Source organism: Choloepus didactylus, chromosome 10, assembly GCF_015220235.1.
Source record: "Choloepus didactylus isolate mChoDid1 chromosome 10, mChoDid1.pri, whole genome shotgun sequence".
Lineage (NCBI taxonomy): Eukaryota > Metazoa > Chordata > Mammalia > Pilosa > Megalonychidae > Choloepus > Choloepus didactylus.
In genome coordinates, this window is record NC_051316.1 from 112,432,216 (window position 1) to 112,454,113 (window position 21,898).

The 21,898-nt window shown below is 35.7% G+C and overlaps 1 protein-coding gene across 5 annotated transcripts in view; it reads right to left on the reverse strand.

The window, feature by feature from the left end:
• The window catches only part of MUSK (muscle associated receptor tyrosine kinase), a 138,525-nt gene that overhangs the window by 18,544 nt on the left and 98,083 nt on the right, over positions 1 to 21,898 (reverse strand). For 3 of the 5 annotated variants that reach the window (XM_037797578.1, XM_037797577.1, XM_037797576.1), the window contains 2 exons: positions 18,926 to 18,932; positions 12,759 to 13,022 (listed from right to left, as the gene is read on the reverse strand). In XM_037797578.1, coding sequence (XP_037653506.1) covers positions 12,759 to 13,022; positions 18,926 to 18,932 — 271 coding nt within the window. The remainder of the gene's footprint in view (positions 1 to 12,758; positions 13,023 to 18,925; positions 18,933 to 21,898) is intronic. The other 2 variants (XM_037797580.1, XM_037797579.1) reach the window with 1 other exon arrangement.

Here is a 21,898-nt window from a genome sequence, read left to right on the forward strand (position 1 = left end):
AGACAAATTGGAATTTTGTGCTTTGGTGTTTGTTCAAGCCTGGTAGAAAACAGAACAGATGTATAGGACAAACCTGGTCAATTCCAAATTAAGATATTTGAGGATAATAGTAAGAGGAAACGAAAGATAATACTAACAGATGTGGTTCATTCAATACTGAAGGATTCAGAGATGAGGAAATATATATATATTATGTATAATATGTTATTATTTATTGTTTTTAGATATATAATATACACTTATATTTTCTACATACCACAGTGTCTTTTTAGCACTCATGGCTACATTCCTGCTTTCCCAGGCAACCTGCCTGCCAGTAAGTTGTGGGTTAGTTGCCTCTGCAGAAGGAAAGGGCTGTGCATACAAATGTGATAGAATACAATGGGGGTCCTGAGTACAACTGTGGGATTTAGAATCCTTGCATGTCTGCAAGGGAACAGATAGCCAGGGGGTTTCCAAGGGTTCTGAGAAGCCGAAGAGTCTGAGGAGCAACACGTAGCTTCTTATAATGCCTGGGTCCCACTCTCGGGTTGCACAAGCACATCTTTCTTCTTTCTGATAGCACAGTTAAACTGTGCAAAAATCAATATGGGACACACACACAAAAATTCTGCAGCCTACATTAGGTGGAGAGAGCAAGTACCTGAGAAAATGATTTATGGAAGAACACAGATTTTTTTGTGTATGTGTTTTCATCACCATGCATTAAGTCATGTCCTCTAGAAGAGAATTTTCCAGAAGGAAAAAAAATCAGGAGGAAATGAAATGAAAGACTAAAAAATAGGTTAACTTGAACATGGTGGTAACTGAAGAAAATAAAGACTTGCAGACAAGTGAAACCTAAACTAACAGACTTAAAATCTTCATTGGAAACAGTAAAGCACAGAAATGGTACTGCAAGAAATTGAGCAAATGTTAATAAGAGAAAATTTTTGAAGTCCTAACTGAATGCGGAAAGAAAAGACCCAAAGGTGAAGATAACTGATATGGAGGAGCAAGCAAGAAATCCAAAGCACAACTAATGTTTCCCAACACAGCACATAAAAAGTAGAAAATAATCAAAGATTTACTGTAAGAAAAACATTCTTAAGATGAAAATGACATGTCTGGTGATTAAAGCGTACTATCCACTACCGCCAGGGAGAGCCGAAGGAAGAAAGAGGCTGGTAACCTGCAGGAAATACCACTGAATTGTGGTCTCTGAGCAGCAGCTGTCAGCTGTCCCCCAACCTTGTAGCAGACAACTCTTAAGGTACTGGCTCAGCTTCCATGCCAGAGTGGGACATGAAGTCTCAGTGCCCCAAGATCCAGGGGTAAATGGTCTGAACACTGATCACTGCTTTTGATTAGCTACTTCTGATTACTGAGTTCTCAGCTCTGAGGGCAGCCATTGTTCCAACCTGCCCTAGACAAAGGTGGCAGAAGATGCTTAAAGACACAGTCTGCTTCCTCAGAGCTGCAGAGGACAGTTGAAGGGCTGCGTTTGCTGGATGGGTGCTGAGACAAGAAAGCACAGCTCTGGGATGCCATGAGGGAAGCTTTTGGTGCACTTCCCAGCTGCTTCCTCATCCCCTTCCCAGGGCAATTTGCAGCCAGCAGGTGCTCCCTGGTGGGTCCCTGGCTTTATTTCAGCTGGAAAACCTGACTTGGGAAACTTCTCTCTGACATGCCCCTCCCACCCCCCCACCCCCTTTCAAAACAGAATTTGCCTTCCAGGCAAAAGCAGATTTAGACAGCAGAGAGCAGAGTAAAAACAACTGAGTCAGGCAGCCTGGGGGCAAAGGCTTATCAGTTTTAAATCCTGCAGAGGAACACCAAGGAGAGGGAAAAGATCTGTTTCCGTAGAGTAGAGGGTCACTCAAATTCCTGTAAACAGGGGAATTCCTAAAGACACTGGTAAGTACAAGCCCAGGACAGGACACAAGCCCAGAAAAGATTAGCGAGGACCCTTTGATTTGCCTTGGGATGTCCTTCTTGATAGGAGGGCTAAACTCTGAAGGAGCGCACCAACAAATGCAAAGCCAATTTGCAAAGAGCAAAAAGTTTTTTGCTTAGGTTTTGGAGAAAATCACTGTTATATCAGTAGCTGGATACAAACTCAAGAAACAGACATCTCAGGGAATAAATCCTAGAGTCAACATTTTAAAATATTAAAATGTACAGTGTGCAACAAAAGATTACAAGAAAAACAAAGAAGCAGGAAATGATGGCCTATCCAAGGGAAGAGGATAAAAATCCTGAAAGCATCAACAAAGAAGACCAGACTGTGGAATACTGGATAAAAACTTTAAAAAAAAGATTTTCAGTATGTTCGAGGCGATGAAGGAAAATAGAAAGAACTAACAGATATCAGGAGAACAATGAATGAATAGGAGAAACTCAATAAAGAGATAGAAATTTTAATTAGGAACCAAACTGAGCTACTGAAGTTGAAGAGCCCAATAATGGAAATGAAAAATTCCCAGGAGGGTTTCAACAGCAGATTGGAGCTGGCAGAAGAATCTGTGAACTCAGAAGACAATTGAAATGAGTCAGGCTAAGGAGCAGAAAGATAAAAGAATTATAAAAAACAAAAATAACCTTAAAGACCTGTGGTACACCATCAAGCATACCAACGTGTGCATTATGCAACTCCTAGAAGGAGAAAAAAGAGAAGGGGGCAGCAGGAATATTCAAAGAAATAATGACAGAAAACTTCCCAAATTTAGCAAAAGATGTGAATATGCACATCCAAGAGACCCAGAGAACATTAAACAGGATAAACTTTAAGAAAAATATGCTGATCAACCTGTCGAATGCAAAGGACAAGGAAAGAGTTCTGAAAGCTGCAAGAGAAAAGCAGCGTGTTATGTATAAGGGGGTCACATTTAGATTGTGCCGATTTCTCATAAAAATCTGTGGAGGCAAGAACGCAGTGGGTTGAAATACCTAAAGTGCTGAAAGAAAACAACTATCAACCAAGAATTTTATATCTGGCAAGAATTTCTTTCAGAAATGAGGGAGAGACTAAGCCATTCCCAGATAAAAGCCAGGGGAGTTCACTACACCAGACCTGTCCTACAAGCTAATGGGAATTCTTCAGACTGAAGTGAAAGGACACTAGACAATGGTTCAAAGCAGCATAAAGAAATAAAGATCTTTGGTAAAGATGACCATTTGGGTAATTACAAATGCTAGTGCTACTGTATTTTTAGAATTCATTAATTTCAGTTCTAGTCATCTAATAATAAACAAAGCCATGTTATTGAAGTTTATTTAACTTGCTTTTTTTCATATATAGACTTAGTACTGAAATAAGGAAATGTTGGACAATTCATAAACTGGGGGTTTTGTTTTGAATAACAATTTGTTTATATAGGGTGATTTCTGGAGTATTAAACTGTCATTTAATGATTTTTTTAAAATTCAGTTTATTGAGATATATTCACATACCATCCAGTCATCCATGGTATACAATCAACTGTTCACAGTACCATCATATAGTTATGCATTCATCACCCCAATCAATTTTTGAACATTTTTCTTACACCAAAAAGGATAAAAATAAGAATAAAAATAAAAGTAAAAAAGAACACCCAAATCATTCCATTCCCGCTCTCCAACCCTATTTTCCATTTAGTTTTTGTCCCCATTTTACCACTCATCCATCCATACACTGGAATAGGGAGTGTGAGTCACAGGTTTTCACAATTACACCATGTAAGCTACATAGTTATACAATTGTCTTCAAGAATATTTACTGACTTTAAATATTGAATAAACTGCTTCCCTTTATTTTAGAAAGAAAATTGACTCAAACTCCTAGAAGAAAATATAGGGAGGCATCTTCAGGACCTTGTGTTAGGCAATGGTTTCGTAGACATTACACCCAAAGTACAAACAGCAAAAGAAAAAATGGATAAATGGGACATCATCAAAATAAAAAAAAAACTTTTGTGTATCAAAGGACTTTATCATGAAAGTAAAATGACAACCTATGCAATGGGAGAAAATATTTGGAAACTACCTATCCAATAAGGGTTTAATATCGAGAATATATAAAGAAAACCCAACAGTTCAACAACAAAAAGACAAAAAGGCCAATTAAAAAATGGGCAAAAGACTTGAACAGACATTTCTCCAAAGAAGATATTCAGATGGTGAAAAAGTACATGAAGAGATGCTCAACATCATAAGCCATTAGGAAAATGCAAATCAAAACCACAATGAAAGATCATTTCACCTAACACAATGGCTACTATTATAAAGACAGAAAATTACAAGTGTTGGAGAGAATGCAGAGAAATAGAAACACTCATTCATTGCTGGTGGGAATGTAAATTGGTGCAGCCTCTATGGAAGACAGTTTGGCAGTTCCTCAGAAAATTAAGTATGGAATTGCCATATGATCTGGCAATCCCACTTCTAGGAATATACCCAAAAGTATTGAAAGCAGGGACTCAAAAAGATATTTGCATACTGATGTTCATAGTGGCATTATTCACAGTTCCCAAAAGATGGAAGCCCATCAACCAATGAATGGATAAACAAAATGTGGTATATATAAACAATGGAATATTATTCAGCCATAAAAAGGAATGAAGTTTTGATACATGTAACAATATGGATGAACCTTGAAGATATCATGTTGAATGAAATAAGTCAGGCATAGAAGGACAAATATTGCATGATCTCACTGATACAAAATAATTAGAATAAGCAAATATCCCAGAGTCAGAATCTAGGATATAGGTTATCAGGGGATGGGGTAGGGGTAGGGAATAGGAGGCAATGCTTAAATTATATAGAATTTCTATTTGGCATAATGGAAACGTTTTGGTTGTAGATGGTAGTGATGATAACACAATATTGTGAATGTAATTAACAGTGCAGAATTACATATTTGAATGTGGTTAAAAGGGAAAATTTTAGGTTGTATATATGTCACTAGAATAAAAATTTTGTAAAAATTCATGGGACTGTATAACACATAGTGAACCCTAAGGTAAAACATGAACTAGAGTTAATAGTACAATTATTAAAATGTACTTTCTTCAATTGTAACAAATGTACTATACTAATGTAAGATGTTAATAATAAGGTGGTATAGGGGAACCCTGAATTTTATGCATAATTTTTCTATAAGCCCACAACTATAATAAAAAATAACAAAATAAATAAAAAGCAAGGAAGCATAAAATCAGAAAATCTGAAGATCAAACTTGCAGTTATAACAAGTACAATTTTAATTCAATTTAAACCAATAAGGTGAGCATTAGCTGTCAGACTTGTAAGGAAACATCCTTAGAAAAACAATTATTGTAAAAAGTTTAATGCATTACTATCAGTTTATTGGATCAAACAGACCAAGTTTACTAAAAAGCATAAAGAATTGTCAATTTAATTACTGATGATACTAATTATCTTTATGATATATATGAATTTTGTACCCTAAAAGCAGAGAATGTCTTCTTTTTAAGTGTCTTTAAATTTTTTTACGATTATTAATCATATCCCAGAGAAAAGAAATCAATAAAATATAAAAATGCAAATATTTTTCAGACTATATAATCTGATCCCAATATGAATAAAATGTTTGAAAAATATTAAATCATTAAAAATGATTAAAAAATAGAAACAATTTGCAGATTAAAAAATACATATCTAAATAACAATTGGAATTGGGAAATTATAAAAATAATACACTACAAATGATTAAAAGATTAAGGAGATAATTAGCTATTCTATTCCAAAAAATTTGAAAATCTCAATGAAAGGGATTTTTTCTTAAAAAAAGCATAAAAGGCAAGTTATTTCAATCTTGTAAAGAACATCTATGGGCCATGCATGTAAACTGATTTAGGACATAAAATGTTGGAAAGTTACTCAATAAATTTATTTTATGCTAGCACACAAAGATAAAATTCAATTTTAGTTCTGGTAAAAATTTCCTTATTTGTAATTTAAAAAGAGGTGATTCTATTATCATTATTTATAGATGATATTGTTGCTGACAAAGGAAACACAAGATTATCAACCAAATTGTAGTAGAATTCTGTAAAGTGATTGATATGTAAGTATAAGAAAGCTCAATAGCTTTATTGTATGCCAGTAATAACTTGTTAACAAATAAAATGGAAAAATTACTCCATTTGTTGATAAGGATTAATGAGCTATTATTGAAGAGACTTGATGCCTCTCAATTATTAAGAGGTATAATATCAAGCCAAATTGGAATAAACTAAGAAATATAAGAATAACTGTTTTTTATTCCTTGTGTCTAAAGCTGGTGTGAGTACATATATATGAAATTCAGGAACAGGCAAAACTAATCTAGGGTCAGAGAAAAAGAACACCGGCTGTTTTGGGGGATGATTAGTGGTTGATTACAAATGAGCATGAGAAAGATTTACGAATGGTGAAAATATTCTATGTCTTGATTGGGGTAAATGTTACAGGCATACCTTTGCAAAATTCTTTTAGCTATTTGTTTAAAAGAGGTACAATTTATCATGTCAACTAAATGCCTCAGAAAAGAATATGCTATTTAAAGATATAATCAAAATAATCAAAAAATTACATAGCCCAATTCTAAACTTGTACAAGTTTTAATGAAATTAATAAGGAAATTAAAAAGTAATAGCATCACTGTTTCCTGGAAATTCCCAGCCGATTTACACTATATTATAATCAGTGCTCCAGTCACAATAGCAACAAATATAAAACACACCTAGTCATAAGTTACATAAGAAAATTAAACACTTAAATGAAGGAAATTACCAAACTTTACTGACTGGCACCAACTGAGATATGAATAAAAGGAACAATATGCCATGCTTCTGAAGAGGAATATGCAATAAATAGAGCAATTCTCCCTCTCTTAGTTCTATAAACTTGGTGTCATTCTAAACAAATTCCAAATGGAATTTTCATGTTGACGTTGACAGAATCTTTCTAAATTTCATTTAAAAATAATTAAATCATAAATAGATAATTTTTGAAAAAGAAGAAAAACCTGTAAAATTCATGGCAAAAAGTTTAAAAATCAATTATACAGAGACAATAATTAAATCCAAATGGTACTGAACTGAGCCATAATGGTCTTTTCAACAAATGGGGCTGGGAGAGTTGGATATCCATATCCAAAAGAATGAAAGAGGACCCCTACCTCACCCCCTACACAAAAATTAACTCAAAATGGACCAAAGATCTCAATATAAAAGAAAGTACCATAAAACTCCTAGAAGATAATGTAGGAAAACATCTTCAAGACCTTGTATTAGGCGGCCACTTCCTAGACTTTACACCCAAAGCACAAGCAACAAAAGAGAAAATAGATAAATGGGAACTCCTCAAGCTTAGAAGTTTCTGCACCTCAAAGGAATTTCTCAAAAAGGTAAAGAGGCAGCCAACTCAATGGGAAAAAATTTTTGGAAACCATGTATCTGACAAAAGACTGATATCTTGCATATACAAAGAAATCCTACAACTCAATGACAATAGTACAGGCAGCCCAATTATAAAATGGGCAAAAGATATGAAAAGACAGTTCTCTGAAGAGGAAATACAAATGGCCAAGAAACACATGAAAAAATGTTCAGCTTCACTAGCTATTAGAGAGATGCAAATTAAGACCACAATGAGATACCATCTAACACCGGTTAGAATGGCTGCCATTAAACAAACAGGAAACTACAAATGCTGGAGGGGATGTGGAGAAATTGGAACTCTTATTCATTGTTGGTGGGACTGTATAATGGTTCAGCCACTCTGGAAGTCAGTCTGGCAGTTCCTTAGAAAACTAGATATAGAGCTACCATTCGATCCAGCGATTGCACTTCTCGGTATATACCCGGAAGATCGGAAAGCAGTGACACGAACAGATATCTGCACGCCAATGTTCATAGCAGCATTATTCACAATTGCCAAGAGATGGAAACAACCCAAATGTCCTTCAACAGATGAGTGGATAAATAAAATGTGGTATATACACACGATGGAATACTACGCGGCAGTAAGAAGGAACGATCTGGTGAAACATATGACAACATGGATGAACCTTGAAGACATAATGCTGAGCGAAATAAGCCAGGCACAAAAAGAGAAATATTATATGCTACCACTAATGTGAACTTTGAAAAATGTAAAACAAATGGTTTATAATGTAGAATGTAGGGGAACTAGCAGTAGAGAGCAATTAAGGAAGGGGGAACAATAATCCAAGAAGAACAGATAAGCTATTTAACGTTCTGGGGATGCCCAGAAATGACTATGGTCTGTTAATTTCTGATGGATGTAGTAGGAACAAGTTCACTGAAATGTTGCTATATTATGTAACTTTCTTGGGGTAAAGTAGGAACATGTTGGAAGTTAAGCAGTTATCTTAGGTTAGTTGTCTTTTTCTTACCCCCTTGTTATGGTCTCTTTGAAATGTTCTTTTATTGTATGTTTGTTTTCTTTTTAACTTTTTTTTTCATACAGTTGATTTAAAAAAGAAGGGAAAGTTAAAAAAAAAAAAAAGAAAAAAAAGAAAAACAAGGAAAAAAAAAAAGATGTAGTGCCCCCTTGAGGAGCCTGTGGAGAATGCAGGGGTATTCGCCTACCCCACCTCCATGGTTGCTAACATGACCACAGACATAGGGGACTGGTGGTTTGATGGGTTGAGCCCTCTACCATAAGTTTTACCCTTGGGAAGACGGTTGCTGCAAAGGAGAGGCTAGGCCTCCCTATATTTGTGCCTAAGAGTCTCCTCCTGAATGCCTCTTTGTTGCTCAGATGTGGCCCTCTCTCTCTGGCTAAGCCAACTTGAAAGGTGAAATCACTGCCCTCCCCCCTACGTGGGATAAGACACCCAGGGGAGTGAATCTCCCTGGCAACGTAGAATATGACTCCCGGGGAGGAATGTAGACCTGGCATCGTGGGACGGAGAACATCTTCTTGACCAAAAGGGGGATGTGAAAGGAAATGAAATAAGCTTCAGTGGCAGAGAGATTCCAAAACGAGCCGAGAGATCACTCTGGTGGGCACTCTTACGCACACTTTAGACAACCCTTTTTAGGTTCTAAAGAATTGGGGTAGCTGGTGGTGGATACCTGAAACTATCAAACTACAACCCAAAACCCATGAATCTCGAAGACAGTTGTATAAAAATGTAGCTTATGAGGGGTGACAATGGGATTGGGAAAGCCATAAGGACCAAACACCACTTTGTCTAGTTTATGGATGGATGTGTAGAAAAGTAGGGGAAGGAAACAAACAGACAAAGGTACCCAGTGTTCTTTTTTACTTCAATTGCTCTTTTTCACTCTAATTATTATTCTTGTTATTTTTGTGTGTGTGCTAATGAAGGTGTCAGGGATTGATTTAGGTGATGAATGTACAACTATGTAATGGTACTGTAAACAATCGAAAGTACAATTTGTTTTGTACGACTGCTTGGTATGTGAATATATCTCAATAAAATGATGATTAAAAAAAAAAAAAATCCAAATGGTACTAGTGCAAGAGACAAGCCATCAGTGAAAAAGAATTTAAAGTACAGATCATGAATCTAAATAAATGTAAATAAACATATCCCTCATCAGGGTGACCAACTGTCTTGGTTTAGTGTCAAAATTCCCAGATTTTGAGAAACCTGTCAGTCCTGGGCAGTAACTGGAGACAGTTGGCCATCCTATCCTCACTCCACAAATGTAACTGATTCAAAAATTTTTGCTAATAGACAAAAATTTAAATATGCTACATCATTTCCATTCTAATGAACATAACAATCTTGGTATTTCAATTAAAGGCAGAGAAAGCTCAATAATTTGATAATTTTATATGTTCATCATTATATACTGTAGTTAATTGTTAAATGTCATCATAAGTATAAAACTTTATATTTCTGGCATATATCATTGACTCATCTGAATCTGGGCAATTTGTGGAAAACTGCAAGCTTTATTAAATAAGGGCAATTTTTAGATGAGATTTTAGTTTGATACAAAGACAAAGCTATGAGAGTACAGTGAGCAGGGCAGAGTTCTCCATAAAATTAATGCTAAAATGGGGAGGTTGGGGTGGGGATAAGGGGTATGGGAGGATTTGGGTTTTCTTTTTCAGTTTTATTTCTTTTCTGGAGTAATGAAAATGTTCTAAAATTGATCATGGGGTTGTATGCAGAACTATATGATGATACTGTGAACCAATGATTGTATACTTCAATTGATTTGTATGGTGTATGAATATATCTAATAAATTTGCAAAAAAAAAAAAAAAACAATGCTAAGCATGAAAAGCAGAATGGCGGAAGTTAATTTCATATAGCCTTCAGCCAACAAATAGCTCTTTGAGAATATTGTATATATAATATTGTATAGCTGATTTTTAAAGTAAAATATTTAATATTGTTGTAATTGAGTGTATATAATATTGTAAAGACAGTACTTTTGTCATGAGTAATGAATGTATGATAAAGGCATTATTTTAATTCAATACATAAAAGGTGAAAAATTTGTTATGTGGCAGTAGGACGAATGGCTAATTGTATAGAATAAATCCAGCACATTAAAGAGTCAGCTTCTCCCAAACTGAAATCATAAATAAAACCTTATGACCAGATTAGGGGACATATTTTAAAACATAATGACTAAGACAGAAACCAAAACCAAAGACATTGGTTGTTGTGACTACAAAAAAAAAGAAAAAAGGTGCCTCAAAAACCAAAATATTTCTTCATCTTTTAGAGATACAAAGCAACATATTTATAGATGAAACAATAAAACAGCTATGATTTGCTTCAAAATCTGTAGTCTGCAGATGGGGTGGGAGATGAAATGAGATTGATCCTGAATTGACAATCATTAAAGCTCAGCAATAGGTAGGTGGCAGTTGATTGTGCCATGCACTCTATTTTTGTATACATATGAAAATCTCTATAATTAAAAATCAAAAACAAAGCAAAACCAAAGGTTCATTTGCATTGGGAAAAATACTTTACAAAACATACAATAAGCAAATAGTGATGATAATCTTATGATTTTATTGGAGAAAGATGAGCAACCCAGGGGAAAATTAAGCAAAAGCTAAAAACAGAAAATTAAAAAAAAAAAGATCTAAAATTGCCAAGCACACTTAAGATTTTTAAAATTTTCTTCCTTGTGATTGTTTTGGGTATATTCTGTTTTTCATACAATGGACGGGTATTGGTTTTCTAATCAGAAAACTATGACTGTCAGCTTAAAAAAAAAAAAACAAAACACATTTCTAACTTAATTGCTATTCATCTTAAGCAAGTGCCCGTAGTGTTGAGCTGATCCAAGGATACGGGGAGTGGATTACCACCTGAGTCACTGTGTAAGCATGATGACTATTCCTGTGGTCACCACAAATGACATTACTAGTGCTAATGATGGGTCTGATGGAACCTGTCTTCACATTCTTTTGCTAGTTACACTTTCTATTTATCTTAAATGGGGGGACTTTCTAGCTAAAGGATTATCATTGAGCAGTACCTCAAATAAAATATTTGGGAGAATCCAAAGGAGCCCATGAAACAGAAATCTGTTAAAGAAATGGCAGCCAACACAGCAACTGTTTCTGCAAACTATCGCAAGGACAATTAACTCAGAATCAATATTTCCAAACTGCCAGTGAGAAAATGTTTTACTTCCTTTCACCTACACCCTTCACCGTCCCCTTCTTGGCAATAGCTTTAGCTTTTCTCTTTTCTCTCCCCTTTACTATTCCTTAATTTCAAAGTCCATGGAGAGAAATTATCTGAATATAATACAATACAATTTAGGTGAAGAAATGGTAAAATGTATTACTTTTACAGGACCACCAAACCTCCAATTCTGCAGTTAACTGGGAAATAGCACACTCTCCTTTAATTACTTTGATATAGACCTTTTTTTTTTTTTTCCTAAATAGAAAGTGTCCTAAAATTCTTCCAATATTTCTTGGTTTTAAATGCGCTATGTTGGTACTTTCCATATGCTTTATTTGGAAAAAAAAAAGTTAGGAAGAACAACATTTACCCAGTTTTTTATACATTCCTTGGGTGTGACTTATCTTTAAATATCCTCAATTCTAGTTTGCAGATGAGGAAACAGAAGTTTAGCCAAGATCACACATCTAGAAAGCAGTAGAACCAATATTTCAATTTGATTCTATTTGACTCAAAAGCCAGATTAATTTCTGTTTTCTACCATGAGAAGTAAAAAAAAGACAAAGATAATTCTATTTAACTCAGATTTATGAATGTCAATGTTTAAAGAGTATGGGGGTTTTAAATATCTCTTCATAATCTTTAAAAAAATGAAGCAAGAGTGTCAATAGATATATTAAAATATGGGGTGAAATGTACATACTTTAAAATAATACTCTAAAATGCTCATCATGATCTCATATTTATTGGCAAATAATGCTGAATACTTGAAATGTTTTTGTATTCCCTATCTTGGCTTACTAAGGAGATCCACATTAGTTTAGGGTTTCTCTATTTGATAGAGAGCAGGGGTATTTAAGAATATGATAATGTGAACAATAGCAAGAGTAAGAGAATACTGTACCTTTTATGGTATTTTCTAAGAGCTCAGAGCCCATGTGTTATAGGGAATCATCAGTGATTTACGTGGTAGGAATTTGGCCCAGTCGCATTACCTCCTATTTTAGACGAAAGCCAACTTTGGCCTTTACTATTGTCCATAACACCTTCCTCTTTTGAAAACTTTTCCTATTTGCAGACAAAATGTGATTTTTCCTTTCCTTTCTTTTCTTTCTTTTTTTTTTTTTACCTGCAAATGGGTGTAGGAGTCGGTCCACCTCTAGGGCTGCACTCTTGGAAGATGTGGTTACACAGCAAAGCCTCAGCAGCTGGCCGGCAGAGTGGGCTCGCGGCTTTCAGTTCACTCCAGGCGGTGTGGACCAGCAGCTCCTGGGCCTCCTCAGGGTCCACGTAGGATGTGTTGAAGAAGACAAGAGCATCTTTGGCCAGGACTGCCTGGCACACCTCTCCTCCGTACTGAGCGCAGTAGCCTTTGCTATCTTTCTGTGGTTTACTGAAAGAGAAATGAACAACATTCTGACCACATTATTTCTTGGCATTCGGTTGCATTTTTTCCAATTTCCTAACAGATTGGTTGAAATGTTACATTGGAATAGTCTTCATTTCCAGCTGCAGTTATATCATCTCTAGCTTCTCCAGTGGGCAATTATGAGGACCAAATGCCATAATGGATGTGGAATATTTTGGCAACTATCAAGGACTATCAAGATGTGGACTTTTTGTTCTTTATGCATTTTTTTTTTTGTTTTGGTTTCGAATGACTGGCTTTTTTTTATTAGAGAGGTTGTATGTTTACAGAAGAATCATGCAAAGATGTGAGTATTTTAATCATTTACATTATAAATAGAATTTGACTTCCCTTAATTAAGTCATCTAATCACTTCTTGCAAATAAATAAATAAAAATACCTAAAAACATATTCATCAGGATGATTAACAAGTGACTGAGAATGATAATAATTGCTCTGATCCAAAAAGCTTGTGGCTTTATGAACATAGTTTCTTTGGGTGTTACAATAGTTAAGTAAGTAGAACACATGCACTTTGGGGACATCTTCCATACTCAGTTTCAGCCACTCAGACATCTTCCCAGCATTTCATTAAGAATAAAAAGAAAGCCATTTAGGGAGAATGCATGGGTCATAGCTCTCAGAAGAACTAAGCAGCATCTTCAGCTTTGCTTTTTTTCATCACATGCCCTTGGAAGTCAGCTGGTCACTTGGCGCTCCAGTGTCTTAATCTATAATGCAATGTGGTTAATCTGAACTCAGAGTATTGTGTGTTAGTAGGGTGTTATATGTGGAGAAAATGGTAAACCTTATAATGCTAGTGCAAAAATAAGGATAAAAGCATATCTGCAATAACCACTGAAGAGGACAACAGGGAGAATGAAAAACCTACTGGAACTCTCTTCACGCATCTTTTGGTACTTATCCATTTGTCCTTTTAATGGGATGATGGGAATTTTAATAATAAATAACTCATATACTCATCTGGCAAACATTTATTGAGCACTTATGAGTACCGTGAAGGTTTCCAGCTAATCCTATGTCTTCCATCACATCTCTGTGTTTAATGATGGCAGAAAACTCTCATTATGTTGTATTCTCATTCAGATTTGTACAACTGTTGGAATTTACCATTTCATTATCCTTATATAATGGACCTTAAGAAAGTTAAAAAAATTGGGATTTGTGGGAATTTTAAAAATTGTTGATGCCCCATTAGATTTGAAAAATTGGTTAATTATAAATCATCATGTCTAGTCTTTAAAACAATTCTGTTAGAGTGAGATTCTAGTAAAATGATGAACTTCTAAGAAATACAATTATATTTTAAAATAATATTTTTAAAATCAGAATTTTTCCCTTATACATACTAGCCCTTTACTAACTGGCCAACATCATTTATATTGCATCAATTTGTAGACTGTGGGAGATTTTTAGAATGGAGTCCAAGAATAAGAAAACACAAGACTCTCATGAAGACTTGGGCAAGGTTAGGGTGAGGATACACTCAGAGAAATAGTCTATGATCCAGCCTCTTAAGGAATCTGGTCTATGGGGGCACTAAGAAAGTTAGAGGGAAGCAAGGATGCTGTGCTTTAAGAGATGGAATAATACTAACCAATAACCAGAAATAGCTCAAACTGGTTTATAAGATGGTCTCACATATTTATATAATCTCAGTAAAAAGGGAGGATGGATAAGAGCAGGTGTGATCTTTTCCAGTTAACAGAAAGACACGTATCATGTAAAAGTGAAATATTTCATCCAGTGTCTCTGAGCTGAGAATTACTCATTCAGGTTCTGCTCTCACGTTATCTATTAAGTGGCTCTGTTATTTTCCTATGAGTATTTTAAAAAAAGAAAAGCAATCATAATTTTTCCTTCACCTATACAAGTAAAAAACTCATTAAAAATAGAAACTAAGAAAAAGTTGTGAAAAGGAAAATTAATGAAAGCAGCCTTAGAGATAAGGATTAATAATCTATCGACAACCAATTCCTCTCTCTCTCTCTCTGTGGATTTCTGATGTTTCTGTTAAAAAAAAGTACCAGAAAATTTTCAGTGTGCTTAGTAGTATTGAATCTTCTTTTAGTTTTGGGCATTAGCTACATAATGCAAAAATAAATAAATAAATAAAAACCCGAAGGTTTTGTAGAACAGCTTTTGGACAGAAATTAGAAGATCTGGGTTTTAATTTTTGTTTTACTCCTTACCAGCCTGAAAACTACTAGCTCATGAAAGCCCTTTGCATGCTGGGAAAAACCACACATGTGTGTTTATTAGTTTTCTCCATCTCTGTGCTCTTCCTGGGCATATGAAGGGCATGGCTTTGGCAATAAAGCTGTGCTTGGATTAGCTCCTTAATGTAAGGGATAGATAAGACCAAAAAAAGAGAAAGAAAATCAGATAGCCTGGTAAGAGTTTCAGCACTTAAACCACGTTCTTTTTTTTCTCTCTCTCTTTTTCAGAGACTTGTATCCTCAAATTTTATTTGTGACCCAATTTTAGAGGCAAGACATGGAAGCAGATTGGGCCCTTTGATTCCTCAACCTCCTAACCTTATCACTTAAAAAAGACAATTAGAACAGGAGCCCACGGCAATAACTAGGGGATGGGATGGATGCAAAGAGTATCTGCTGGTGTCTTCTGCAAGGGGTGGGAACCCATCCGATGTCCAGCTAAAGATCTGTTTCTCCTTCTGCAGTTCCTGGGCCTGATGGTAAAGCACCACTAGCAGCGGCTGGCATGTTGCTCATTCCAGTTGTGGGGCAGAGGTCCCAGGGAGCCATTCACAGCTTGCTGGTTATTTTGGAATGATCTGCTCTACTATCTCCTAAAAATGCTAATATTGCAGATGGGGCCAGTCCTTCCTTTGTCTCCTCACAAACTGAGCCTGGCTGACCTTCATTTCTGTCAAGTTCATCTTTTTAGAAGTAACAACAGAGATTTGATCCCAAATCCCCCTTTTAACTTCTTTTATAACAGGTAACTTTCCTTGATAAAATGGAATATTTAAAGAATTCTCATTACACCTTTTATTCATATTTCCTTCTAATTTAACTTGTATAAATCACATTCAGCAGAACATTTAAAAATGTCATCTTCCAGTTTCTATGAGGGAGAGGTCTACTCCCTTCAAATGAATTATACCCTGTCCAAGGGCATTTCCAGATGAGCAGCTGTGGCATGTTTGGGTTATGATAACCCCACTACTCCAGAGGAAGCACCCCAAGTCCGACCCTCTCCCTAGAGAAGGCACACCTGAAAGCCGTACCTCTCAGTACAGACAAATCCTCCCTTACAGCAACTGCCTCCTGCCCCCGTGAGCTTTCCTGCCACCTGTAAGGACCGAAGCTCTACACTGCCTCCAGTCTCACAGCAAATTGAGAATTGCTTTTATTCTTTCATGACTGGTGTCTTTGTCTGTTATTCATCCTCTAAGGGCTCAGCAAATAAGACCCACAGAACATGTGCAGCCTGCTGCCTGCATCTGTACAGCCTGTGAGCTAAGAACAGTGTTTACATTTTTAAATGTAAACATTTTTAAATGGTTAGAAAAAAAACCCAAAAGACTATTTCCTGACAAGTAAGAATTAGATGAAATTCAAACTTCGATGTCTGTAAGTCAGGTTTTATGGGAACAGAGCCAGGTCCATTCATTCATGTATTGTCTTTGGCTGCTTTTGTGTTACAGTGGCAGAGTTGAGCAGTTGCAACAAAGACTGTATGGTCCACAATGCTGAATAGATTTAGTATCTAGCCCTTTACAAAAAAAGTTTGCCAACCCCTGCTCTCAGGCACAGATCAAATGTCATTCTTCTGAAATGCCAAGCACAATATCCCCAAGAAGAAGGGCACTTCATCCTCTCAAAAACACCTCTTCTGTCTCTTCTGATTAAAACCAATACCTAGTTATTGTGTAAAATAAGGAGTGGTGTAAAGAAGACTTTAGAATTTTTAAACATTTGAAAATTAATTATACTAACCATATATAGAAATTTTAAACATCTGATATATTTTATATTTCTATGTATATCTTATAATCAGTATACATATAAAATAGAATTATACTATAAATTTATTTTATGTCTTGCATTTTAACTTAGAATGATACTATAAACATTTGTCTGTGCCATCAATTATTTTTCAAAACATGGTTTTATCACTTACCTCAACATTCCCTTACTGGTAGATATTTACATTGCTCATATTTTTTAATGAATAAATTGAAGGCTGTTTTGAACATGTTGTTACCTCTTATCATATCCTTAGGGTAGATTACTAAAAGTGGATTTATTCATTCAATAAGTATGACCATTCAAGATTCATAATAAGCATCGCTAAATTGCATTCTAGAAAGTTTTGGCAATTTTTTCTACACCAGCAGAGTTTGAGAGTGCTTGTGTTTTCACAAGCAAAAAATTGTATGGAATTGCTCTTTAGTTAGCATTTACTTGAGTTCACCTTTTTCACTTATACTTATTTGCATGAAAATGATCTATTTCTGTCCTTTGAGCGCTTTGGAATTTGTTTCCATTATTATGCTGTCTTGGAATTAATCTGTGTGTGTGGGTGGAGGTGGGGGTGGGATGTCCCCTAGTAAAATGTAAATTCCTTGGGGCCAGGGAATATGTAAGACTTATTTTGTTTCTCTACTTTCTAATATAGTGCCCGGAATAGAGTAGGTGGTTTAAAAATGCCACATACACAGGTAGGGAAGGTGTGCTGAACAGTGTGTGAATGGAAGATGACATCTCTTCCATTGGTGGGCTGTATTTTAATTTAACTTCAACATTTTTGTCATACGTCTCTTCAGTAGGTATTCAGCTTCACTCTAGAGTCTTTAAGGGTCAGGGGTGTTTCTTAGAAATGTGATATCCACATAATAAGTCTCAGTAACTATTTATTGGGTGAATGAATGTATCAAAGCTATATGGATTGGGATAAGATTGAGAAAAAAACAACTTTTCTTATACAATGAATTCTTTTGTTCCCTGTATCATACTATTCATTCCATGGCATTAGAATCAATGTCTGGGGTTCTAGATTCTTTTTGTTTACTCAAATACCTGGAGAAAGCAGTTTAGTGTAGTAGTTGTGAATCTGAGTTCTTGAGTCCACCTATTGGAGCTCAGGTTGAAATTTGTAGTTTGCTAGCCACGAGCCTGAGTATCTCTGGGTGCATCAGGCTCCTTGTGTGCAAAATGGGGATAAAAACAGAGTTGTTGGAAGGTTAAAATGAGAAAAGTGGTACTCATAAATGTACCTCAAAGCTTAGTTGTTATCATTATTAGTGTTATTGTAAATTAATCATTATCATTATTTCTATTATTGTTAATCATCCTGAATCTTTTTCCTCATTTATAAAATTAGATAAAATAGTCATCACACTTGTTTCATGAAAGTTTTTATGAAAGTCAATTTGACTAAAGTACTGCAAATAAAACACTGCAAGTTGCAAAACATTGTATTACAATGTGATCCCATCTTATCCACAGGACACAGCTACGAGGGAGGGTTCCAGAGGCAGTTCTGGGTTCCACTCCCAAGCCCATCATTTACTGGTTGTGTAAGTCACTTGTACTCTCTAGTTCAAAGAAACTCTCTTAGCTTCTTTTCTGTAAAATAGGGATATTATTGCCTATTTCATAGGCTTGTTTTTAGAATAAATGTAAATAACACATGTAAAGCTCTTAGGACAGCGTCTGGCACATAATCTCTAAATTACCTAACTTAATCTTCATCATAATCGTCATCTTTTAAGAGTATTAAAAGCACTAGAAATTAGAAAGTTTCTAAAAAATCACAGTACTTAGCAAATAATAGACAATAAACAGCATGTCAAAGGAAAAACAAAAGTAAACATTGGTATGATTATAGTATCTTACCTCCACTCTAGTAACAGGAAAGTAAGTCCCCACAGGAAATTGAATTAAAGGAGAAAAGAAAAGAGAATTAGTGCATTTCCATCTTATGGGTTGGAGAAGATAGGTTGGATGTGGTATCTTTAATCTTTTAGTTTCTGAAAAGTTTCCTGTTTCTGCTAGGAGGTCAGATGCTGCTCAAACAGGCAGATTTGAAGGAGATTAAGAAATTGTTGAGTATCTCCAGAAACTGTAATCTTCTGTACAGGGATATTTCAAGCTGAGTCAACCATGGGCATCATCAGCCCAGGCAATATCTTAGCACAGAATTTCACCAGGGGCTTTGCATCATGAAAGTATGATGTGGAGGCTAAGGGGAAAGAGGAGAGAGGGGGCAGGGGAGAGAGGAGAGGTTAGGAAACTTATTCCCAGAGACGGCTGGAATTTTGTTTCTGTTTTTGTTTTGAAAATTGGCTAAATAGCTCTGTAAGTGTTCAAAATTAAACACAATAGAAAAAGACACCCACAATGATATATAATATCATTCATAAAATGTGATAGGATAATTATTAGCAATATAAAAATAAATCACCCACTTGGAAATCCCAGGGACCATACTCCAATACCAAGGATTTGTGGGTCAGTGGCAGAGACAATCTGTGGAGAGATGGAACTGAAGGTTTAGACTCTTGGAACAGCCTTAAGTCTCCAGGAACACCTGGGAGGTTTGATTATTAAAGCTGTCCTGCCTCCCTAGCCACCCAGTCACACGCCCTACATTCAGGGAGGACAGCACCAACAACACACCCAAACTTAGTGCACCAATTGGACCCCACAAGAATCAGACCCCCACACACCACAAAGACAAAGTTGGGGAGAACTCACTTGAGGGGAATAGGTGACTCGCAGATGCCATCTGCTGGTTAGTTAGAGAAAGTGTACGCCACCAAGCTGTAGATCTGACAAATTAGAGACTGGTGTTTCAATAATCTTTCACATCCTAAAAGAACCCTATCAAGTAAAGCAAATGCCAAGAGGCCAAAAACAACAGAAAATCTTAAAGCATATGATAAGACCAGATGATATGGATAACCCAAACCCAAACACCCAAATCAGAAGACCAGAGGAGATACAGTACTTGGAGCAATTAATCAAAGAACTAAAGATGAACAATGAGAGCATGGCACAGGATATAAAGGACGTGAAGAAGACCCTAGAAGAGCATAAAGAAAAAATTGCAAGAGTAAATAAAAAAATAGAAGATCTTATGGAAATAAAAGAAACTGTTGGCCAAATTAAAAAGAGTCTGGATACTCACAGTACAAGACTGGAGGAAGCTGAACAATGACTCAGCAACCTCAAGAAACACAGAATGGAAAATGAAAGAACAAAAGAAAGAATGGAGAAAAAAATTGGAAAAATCAAAATGGATCTCAGGGATATGATAGATAAAATAAAATGTCCAAATTTAAGACTCTTTAGTGTCCCAGAAGGGAAAGAGAAGGGTAAAGGTCTAGAAAGAGTATTCAAAGAAATTGTTGGGGAAAACTTCCCAAACCTTCTACACAATATAAATACACAAAGCATAAATGCCCAGCGAACTCCAAATATAATAAATCCAGATAAACCCACTCCAAGACATATTCTGATCAGACTGTCAATTACTGAAGAAAAGTAGCAAGTTCTGAAAGCAGCAAGAGAAAAGCAATTCACCACATACAAAGGGAACAACATAAGACTAAGTAGTGACTACTCAGCAGCCACCATGGAGGTGAGAAGGCAGTGGCATGACATATTTCAAATTCTGAAAGAAAAAAATTTCCAACCAAGAATACATTATCCAGCAAAACTCGCCTTCATATTTGAGGGAAAGCTTAAATTTTTCACAAACAAATGTTGAGAGATTTTGCTAATAAAAGACCTGCCCTACTTCAGATACTAAAGGGAGCCCTACCGATGCAGAAACAAAGAAAAGAGAGAGAGATATAGAGAAATTTAACAGACATATATAGAACATTACATCCCAAATTACCAGGATATACATTCTTCTCTAGTGATCATGGAACTTTCTCCAGAATAGACCATATGCTAGGACATAAAATAAGCCTCAGTAAATTTAAAAAAATTGAATTTATTCAAACCACATTCTCTGACCACAGTGGAATGCAAATAGATGCCAATAACCATCAGAGACTTCGAAAATTCACAAACACCTGGAGGTTAAAAATGAGGGGGAGATGAAAACATTCCCAGATAATCAAAAGCTGAGGGACTTCATCACCAGTAGCTCAGTCCTATAAGAAATGCTAAAGGGAATTGTGTAGGCTGAAAGGAAGGGATACTAAACAACTGACTGAAACCACATGAAGAAATAAGGATTTCCAGTAAAGATCACATGGTAAATATAAATACCAATACTAATGTTTTTTTTATTTGTAACTCCACTATTTACTTCCTACAGGATCTAAAAGACATAAAGTATAACAGTAAATCAGTGGTTTTGGACTCAATATAAAATATGTAATTTTTGACAAGATCTACATAATTGTGCGGGAATGGAGAAGTATAGGAACATAGTTTATGTGTCGTATTGAAGTTAAGTTGGTGTCAAAGAAAACAAGATTGTTATAGATTTAAGATGTTAAATTTAAGCCCCATGGTAAACACAAAGAAAGTATCAGAGAATATGATCATAGGGATGAAAAGTAGAGTATGGGTTACAAGAAGTGGGGGAAGGGGCATTGGGGAGTTAATAAAAAATGAGTGTAGGGTTTCTGTTTGGGGTGAGGGGGAATTTCTTGTAATGGGTGGTGGGAAGGTGATGGCATTGCAACAATGTGAATGTGATTAATCCCACTATAGAATGCTTGGGCGGGGTTGGAAGGGGAAGATTTATGCTGTATATATGGTGCCACAATTGAAGAAAAAAAAAAAAAAAAGACAGTCTAATTAGATAATGACAATTAAGTGCCAAGGATGATCCTGGATGGGAGCTGA